The 8785-nt window shown below is 43.6% G+C and overlaps 1 protein-coding gene across 1 annotated transcript in view; it reads left to right on the top strand.

Annotated features, from left to right (window-relative positions):
* The first annotated feature begins 809 nt into the window (after positions 1-809).
* The window catches only part of anxa5a (annexin A5a), a 23046-nt gene continuing 15070 nt past the window's right edge, over positions 810-8785 (top strand). The window contains exons 1-3 of the mRNA XM_061047648.1: positions 810-917; positions 6140-6224; positions 8029-8123. Of these exons, the coding sequence (XP_060903631.1) occupies positions 915-917; positions 6140-6224; positions 8029-8123 (183 nt within the window). The 5' untranslated portion in view covers positions 810-914. The remainder of the gene's footprint in view (positions 918-6139; positions 6225-8028; positions 8124-8785) is intronic.

Raw genomic sequence — 8785 nt, 5'->3', positions numbered from 1 at the left:
GCGACCGAAAATGTACAAATTTTGCAATGACGGTAGGAAACCTCCCTAAGGGGTTCCCAGCTGACAGAGCTCACTCTTGGTGCCCTGCTGAATGCTGGTAGGAGGGTTGATTTTTGCGAGGACCCCGACAGACTGTAGAGTCGACACTGTTTGCAACTCTGAGGCCATGCGATAAATAAATCTCAAGAATTATTCCAGATCTTGAAAAACGAGCGGAAATTATTATTTATCACAGAAAACGAAGTAAACAAATTGTATGACTGCATGTCTGCAAAGGACTTCCTAAAATATAATTTTCATGACATAATTCAAACAGTCAAAAAAAAAAAGTGTCCCCAACTATTGACAGCTTGCATATCTTTTTCAAAAGAAGGATGCATCTGATTCTCTCTTGTTAATTACACTTAATTTAAAGACTTTATGACCTATTCTGTCTCTGTTGAGTCTAAGATATCATCTACAGGTATGGATATTTTGGATCTTTTCAGGAAGTGAATTTGATTCTGACATCCTGCAACATCAAAAAAATTACTGTTATTGTAATATGATGTGTTGGAAACAGAAAGGATAATAACATAAAATAAAAAAAATAGCCCTCACTGAATTATGGGGACAGTCACATCATCGGGAGACACTTTTAACCCCTTGCCTCTTCTCCAAAGGACACACAAAGAAACTGAATGCACGAGGTGACGATCTCCTGTTTGAGTGACAGCGAGTGAAACACAACACCGCATGTGGATGAGGAAGTGCAGCCTGACAGCTCTCCCTCCCCTGTGTGACGGTGCAGTCTCCACAGACAATATAAAGAGCTTCCACCTGAGCTACAGGATCACCTGAGGAGGGACCGACAGGCTGTTGTAAAATCTTTTAGGTTACAACAACAGCTGTCTTCTATCAGGAAAAAAAAAAGGATGGTAAGTGTTCCCTTTCTTTGTTTTTATTAAAAAATGAAATATCCTCAGAGGTCGAGAGGTAAATGCTGTGAGACTAGAAAACAACTTGTAGCCACAGCAGCAGATATAACCGACATGTTTGTGTGATGAAGTGTGCCTCGACTCCTCAAAAGGTCACTGCCTTTTCCCAGCCACACCGAGAACCCCGCACTGCATGATCAGTTCTAAACACTAAACATTACAAATATCTGTCAGCACAGCCAGCCTCCTGATTTGCATAAATCCCCTAGCTACCGTGTTTTTTTTAAAAACATAATTTGATTGCTTTTTCAATTCATTTAATCCTCGTCTTTTTCAATTTCCTATAAACTGTGAAAACCTGGTGTGCAGATATGCCGACTTCTAGAGGATCCCTTATTCCCTGAAAGGACTCTCTGCAGAGACGTGCTCATTAGAAAAACATTAGCGCGACTCACTTTGTGCTGTGTTCTCACATCGACACTAAAAGAGAAAGAGAGGCTTCATTTGATACTGTTGATTTGATTTTATCCTCCCCGGCTTGTAGAGGGACCTCAGACTGTCTGATGAGGAGAAGCTGATTTAAAAGTGATGGCAAGAACTCCGTTTCAGCCGATGACGCTTGGTCTAATTTGCTCCGTATTGTATTACCGCGTTTGTGGAAGCTGTAGGTGTCATTGTATCCTCGCCGGGTTACAATTTCAGACAATGACTCCCTGATGGTGCTTCGGCTGAATAGAGAAGCACTCTGTACCAATAATTAGTTAATGCAACAGCCTTTTCTTTGAGATTAGCATTAACATCGTCTTAAACATGTGCAGGTTCAAGAGGCCTGTACTTCACATTTGTTGATTAGAGTGTGTTAAAAAGAAACACCTGACTATACAGGGAGTCAATAAGAGAAGCTAAGACGACCGTTTCCCTTTTTCATCGTGCTCAGGATGGTTAACTCAAAAGGCTGTTATAATGTGGCTTTATGTTCAGGCGTGCAAGACGATTGGAAATCTTACAAATTGCTTTCATTTATTTCCTAACTGGTTTATTTATTTTGTCCTGAGATTTCTCGATACAGACTTTTCTCTGTGTTTCTCCATTTTGTCTTGTCTTCTTTTTCTCGTGTAATGTTGGCGCCAGAAATAGTTGCATTTGGGTTGTTGAGGCCTTTAGGGGCCATGTGGAAGGGTAGGTGGCATCGGCGTTGTCATTACCTGAAGCTTGCATGTAGGGAGCCTGTAGGTAATATACAGAAGTTCTGTGTGTGGGTGGGCGGTGAGAGCTAGCATGGAGGGGGGTTGGCTCTGGGACGTCGGAGCTCACTGTCAAGCCTTTCCAAGATGTTGTGGGACTAATGAAGTGAGGTTCCCACTTGACAACCCCAGGTGATGTCTCTCATCAGTCTACACTGTTAAGTTTTGGGGGCCAATAGGGGCCATTTGGTAGGGTATGTATCGGTGTTGTCACTACCTGGCTAGTTCATATAAACGGAGTCTGGGTCTGTTGAATGTGGCACAGCTGGTTCGGTTGTGGAGGAGACTAAGGGACACAGGTAAGGCAAAGGAGCATAATTTGGTTGAGCCCTCACACTTTCATCAGGGCAAAAGTATCTTGTGTTTAATTCAAATTTTAAGAACAAACCCATCCCTCCTTTATTTCTGCATATCTGTGGTTCGGGTCACAGTGGCACTAAGTTAGCACACATTTTACACTCCCAGGTGACGTTTTCCTGTGGGATCCTAAAGCATTCTCAGGCAACATGGGATATATTAGTATAGCGGCTAAGCCTAAAACTTAAAGCCACTGAGGGGCTACATGGACGAGCTAATCTAGCCCTATTTATTGACGCGCTTGCCGGCTTCGTTCCGGAGCGTAAGAATTCGAAATAAGACTTCTTCGTTCAGGAATATTTCTTTGTCATTCCATCGTTGTCTTGATTAATGTCAGCTGTGAGCTGTTCAAACAATAATCCAGACATTTACATTCACTCCTGTTACCTCATAGCGTACAGCGGTCAAAAAAGTGTAATTGCTCCCCGTCTAGCAACACCTGACACCCCAGTGATAGTTCCTACCTATATATATATCACCTCAACCTAAAGGCGACACCTGCTGGAACAATTTTCCTCAACATGGCTCCTACAATTAGCTAACTCCCAATTCAGGGGTAGCATCCTTTAATACCCAACCTAGGAAGGACCCAGGCTTTGTAGTCTGCTCTGGCCAAACTGAAATGAGAAGGTGTAGTCTACAGAGGTTTTCCTGTTTGCATCATCACCCTCAACCTTTTTTACTTTCTAAACACAGCCACTGTCGCCTAGTAAGCTAGTAACTGCTGCGACAGAACTAGCTAAAATAACTGACTTCACTCGCTCACAGTGAAGTTCCAGATCCTGCCGGCTGCATTTACACATCATGCTGACTTCATGCAGACTTTTTATTTGGAGTCTGGCTGGAAAAAGTCTGCAGAAAGCCCGGGGAGAAAAATTCAGCTGTTTGCATTCACACATTCATCTCAACTGGACGAAAAAGTTCAGGAGCGCAGAATTAAATGTCTTCAGCTTTGCAGATATTTGTTATAAGTAAAGGTAAAGTTTTGCCTCATGATGTTGGTATATTAAGAGTTAAAAGATCATCTTGTTAACTAAATGCTGTTTCTCCCCCAAAAATGTAATGCAATATATTTTATGTGGAGAGGTGATTTCGCGTTCACAGGAGTTGGATTTAAAAGTAAATGTATCAGCAATGTGATTGCATTTGGTGTTCTGTGGACCTTAAAATGTTTTTCCAACAATTTATAAAAAAGAATCTCCCAATCATTGTGAAGATATTTAACGACCCCGATGTTAGCTATCTCAGAATCCCTCCTGGACAGTTTGGTATTCTCTGACTTACAAACTGGTTCATTCTTTGCTTATTGTTTCCTAGAAGACACAAACATTAATAATAAGGGTTAGGGTTAGGGTTGTGCTGATTCATATCCCATTTGGAAAAAATCTAACTACACTAAGAGATAGTAAGAGAGTTTCTGAAGAGAAATTGTGCTGACCAACTCAACCTGAGAGGAGGAGGAGGAGGAGGAGGAGGAGTGGAGAGGAGAGGAGAGGAAGAGGAGAGGAGAGGAGAGGAGGAGAGGAGAGGAGAGGAGAGGAGGGGAGGAGAGGGGAGGAGGGGGAGGAGAGGAGAGGAGAGGAGGAGGAGGAGGAGGAGTGGAGAGGAGAGGAAGAGGAGAGGAGAGGAGAGGAAGAGGAGAGGAGAGGAGGAGAGGAGAGGAGAGGAGAGGAGAGGAGGGGAGGAGAGGGGAGGAGGGGGAGGAGAGGAGAGGAGGAGGAGGGGAGGAGAGGGGAGGGGAGGAGAGGAGGAGGAGAGGAGGGGAGGAGAGGGGAGGGGAGGGGAGGAGAGGAGGAGGAGAGGAGCAGAGGGGAGGAGAGGAGAGGAGAGGAGAGGAGAGGAGGAGAGGAGAGGAGAGGAGAGGAGGAGGAGGAGAGGGGAGGGGAGAGGAGGAGAGGGGAGGAGAGGAGAGGAGAGGAGAGGAGGAGGAGGAGAGGGGAGGGGAAGAGAGGAGAGGAGAGGAGAGGAGAGGAGGAGGAGAGGAGAGGAGAGGGGAGGGGAGGGGAGGAGGAGGGGAGAGGAGAGGAGAGTATTGTTTCACTTCTCCCACCTGCGCTGGAGTTTGAAACAAGGCTGCAGCCGAGGCAGATGTTTTATTGCTTTTTCTTCAAATGGCAGAACAATCTCCTCCGAGTGAGACACAGCACATTTATTTTAAATTATCATAAAAAGGCAGCCAGACTCAATTTCAATTATACTTTCCCTGCTTGCCCTGTGTGGATACTGGTGGATGGCCACCTGCTAAATTGTAATAGTGCTGCTACAGGGATCATTCACAGAAATATCAAGTATCTTTCAGGATGTGATGCTCGACATGAAACATTCATTTAGGATGTTTTTTTACCGTCAATGCAACATTTGCACATTTTCGGCCGCTGCTTTGGGCCCCGCTAATGGTCTGGGGCCCAAAGGAGTCGCCTGTTTACAAGCAGCGCCTCTGTTTGCAAAAGCATGAAACAAACAGACATAGGCGTAATTTACCTCATTAGTGTGGCCAATTTTATATGTTGGGGTCTGGGCCTATCACAGTGACCAGCCTATGAAGTTTTTTAAATTCTTATCAGGTGTAGTGAAACTGTTAACACCAATTTGACCTGCAAAAAAAAAAAAAAAAAACATCCTGAATGAAACAGAAAACTATTTAAATTCAAAGGTTGAGTCAGTAGAAATGTTTGTTGCAGCTTGTAAACACAACATTCAAATTAGGCCCCTCCTTCTGGGCTCATTGCTATTCGCTACCAGAAGCAGACGCCCACAGCACGGTTAGCGTGTATAGTTTACTGCTTGTACCTACACTTCAAGCTGTCTGAGAATATTTCATTTGTTCTAATGGAAAAGCCAATTATTTAGCAAGCTAGCGCTGGCTAACCTTCGATGTTTGTCACCTGCCTGCCTGTCAGACAGAAAGACGGCCAACTCCACTCGGCGGCCAAGGGGTTACCCTTGTTTTGGAACGAGCTTTATCGTCTCGGCATCTCGCCTCACTGTGACTGTATTTTCTCTTCTTTTCCGCTTCGTCCGCGTCCACCATGTTCGCTGGTTTGTGTAGCGTCCAATCACTGAATAGTATTCACTCCCGAACTCGCCTGCCTGCTGTCATTGGCTGGAGAAAGACACCAGCTCCCCGTCCAGATAATGTCCAGAGTCAACCAGAACATCAGAAATCCAGTCAGAGGACAGGGTCTCTGAGGATTGAGCAGCAGTAGAGGTCTATGTTTCATCTGACTCAATCTTAATGTCTAAGTGGGTCTAACATCTCTACTCAGTCACACTCAGACGGGTCGACTGAACCGTGAATCCATTGGTCAGAGAGTGCTTTATCATCTCATAATGTCTCGATCCTGATTGGCTGCATGTTGCCTGTTATTTCCAGACAACACCGTTAGTTACAGTGAACCTGCTCGATGGCCATTTACGTACCGACCTACCATGCTCTTGTGCGGAAAGAGTTTATTCCTCGTGTTCCTGTTGTCCACACTTCCTACCTCTGCTGAGGTGGAGGTCGCTGCAGGCCGTGCAATGAACGAGGACGGCGGTGGTTGTGGTGACGGCAGACACAGTATCTTGGCATTGTACAATATTTTTATTTAGTGTGTGATTTGTGTTTCTATCATCTAACAGGAGCACAGAGGCAGCGTCAAACCTTTCGTCAACTTCAACGCCAAACATGACGCTGAAATCCTTCATAAAGCCATGAAAGGAATCGGTATGTTTCCCAAACTAACTCATCATATTATCAATGTCATCTGATATTTCTGTGTTGGAAAGATGGGCAAACAGAGATTCTCCAAAAGTTTTGTTGGTGGTTTATTGCTGAGACTTCTGGAAAAGCTTGTTTCAAAGTTGTAAGAGACCGGCTTTAATAAAGTCGCTTCATTGAACGTTGAAGCCACTGTTGGTTTATTTTTCCACATGTCACAGTTCTGTTTGTGTCATTAGTTAAAAAAATAAATACTGTAGAGTTTATTCAAAGAAGTACAATCAACGTTGTTTTATCATGCAGTTTATTGCTGCTTTTGCTTCTCTCTAAAACCAACAATGACACAGCTGTCAGGGAAGTTTTGTTTTTTTCCTCAGTTTCCTGCCCTCAACAATTAGTTTAATCCACTGGTGCATGGAATATAACTCGACTTTCCTCACTGTGTTTGGTCTAATTAGATAAGAAAGTTTCACCGACTTTTTTTAGAAATATTCTAAAGATGTGTCAGAGTGTTCAGTAAATTTCTGCAAAGAACACAACAGTAATGAGCACCGACTGTACCACCAAAGAGGGTCTCCTGTCACACAATTTTTGCTTCGGTTTTCAAGGTGTTTTCATCTTTTAATAGTTTGACCTTTGCCCTAGTTTCCCCCCTCGCTCATGTGATCTCCTTTTCACTTGCAGAGACACAAAAACGGGGAAATCCAAACGCCTCTGTGCAGTCATTAGTCTAAATCAATGAGCCGGATGATTATCATTAAATTAAAAGGTGAATACAGGCACGCATGGTGGAACGATTAACCTTAAAGCAACCGTACTGACAACCACCACCACCTTTCTATCTCCAGGCTCTTATCTGTTTCACAACTTAGCTATTAAATGTGGAACTAAAAAAAGGAACGACAGGGAGGACACAGCGATAACCAGAGTAGACATTGATCCTCTGTTAAAGCTGTCATTAGAGGTCCAGAGGGGTTCGGGGCGTAATTACCTCGGGCTAATTCAACACTTTGATCCCTCAGAGGAAACACCACACCCTGCTCTCGATCCTGTTTGTCCTCGGAGCCGTTTTGTCTGCCAGGAGTTATTGATTGTTTGATCATTGGCCTACCCAAACCTCTGCCTTACAGGGTCCACTCTTCATTTACATGTATATTGCAAATTGTCAATTATCCTCCATCAGGTTTTGCTGAGGAGAAGAGGCATCTGCTAGATAATGTGCGCCAACACAAACAATGTTAAATAAGCGCTTTGTGTTATCAAGAACGCAAAGAAGTAAAAAAAAATGACTGGAATGAAATTAAAAGGTTTTTTTCCCACACATGCACTCCTGAAAATTTCAGGAAAAATTTCAGGATAATCTGCCGCTGACATCTTCTTGAGTCGCTTATTCACACGTGTCAATCACAGCAAGAACTTTTCCCTGATGAGGAACGATGTGACAGAGTCTGACGCTGTAATGTCAGGTTTTCTTTTTGCCTTTATATCAATGCTTTGTGTGATAAGACATATTCACAGTATCAACAATCGATTGGAAAAGAACATGCAGGAGAGCAGAAAAGAATATGAAGCAGTTTCATTAGACATTATCACATCATCAGAGTGTAAAAGTTGAGTTCTTCTTCTTCAGTTATTACATTTTAATTCTGACTTTAATAAAGTCAGAATTTCTTTCAGTGTCCCTAATCCTCTTCCATAAGTTATAACCTTGGCCCTTTGTTAATTAAACATGTGACGTTATTAGTAAGCTGATTTTAGCCACCTTTAATTGCTTCCTCATGTCTCGTCTCGTCTTTGATTTCTGGTGCAGGTACGGACGAGGACGCCATCCTCATGCTTCTGGCAGCACGCAGCAATGATCAGCGGCAGCAAATTAAAGCAGCGTACAAAAAGGCCTACGGAAAGGTGAGGGGAGCCGCTGGGACCAAAATGCACACAAACTGGTCCATCTTTCAATTCATTCCTATTCACCCCTTTTTGTCCAAGCACAGCCACTCCTACTGGAAACCGTTTTAAAAAACAGATCGCAAATATATTGTTAAAGCTTCTTCAACAGCTTGAAACAACATTTAGTTTTTAAAGATTTCATATTCTCCTCATGTTCATCTTTCATGTTGTCAGTCTGTGACACCTGTAGAGTAGCTTTGCATCATTTGCAGCCCAAAAAAAGTCCTTGTTTATGTTTAACTGAAGAACATTGCAGGGTTGCAGATTTTCCCTTCATGACATCACAAAGGGCAGTAGCCCCTCCCCCAGGTGGGTGACACTCCCACAGCTAGGTGTTTGTTCTGCCCTCTGAGTCTGCCTTCTCACCGTAAACAATAGGACATGGAGCGAGAAAGCACCGAGCCACCCAAGCCCTTCCAGAGAGGGGGCGTGGTCAGACACAGCTCATTTACATATTTAAAGGTACAGACACAGAAACAGCCTGTTCTGAGCAGGGCTGAAATAGAGGGGTTTATAGATATGATCAAATACAGGATCAGAGTGGATTTAGAACAAGAAACTTCACACACATGTTTTGAGGAGCTCTGAGACTTATTTACACTGGTTGAATAGGAGGAGGA

Source organism: Labrus mixtus, chromosome 10 (assembly GCF_963584025.1).
Source record: "Labrus mixtus chromosome 10, fLabMix1.1, whole genome shotgun sequence".
In the NCBI taxonomy this organism is placed as follows: domain Eukaryota; kingdom Metazoa; phylum Chordata; class Actinopteri; order Labriformes; family Labridae; genus Labrus; species Labrus mixtus.
This window is presented reverse-complemented; position numbering and strand designations above follow the sequence as displayed.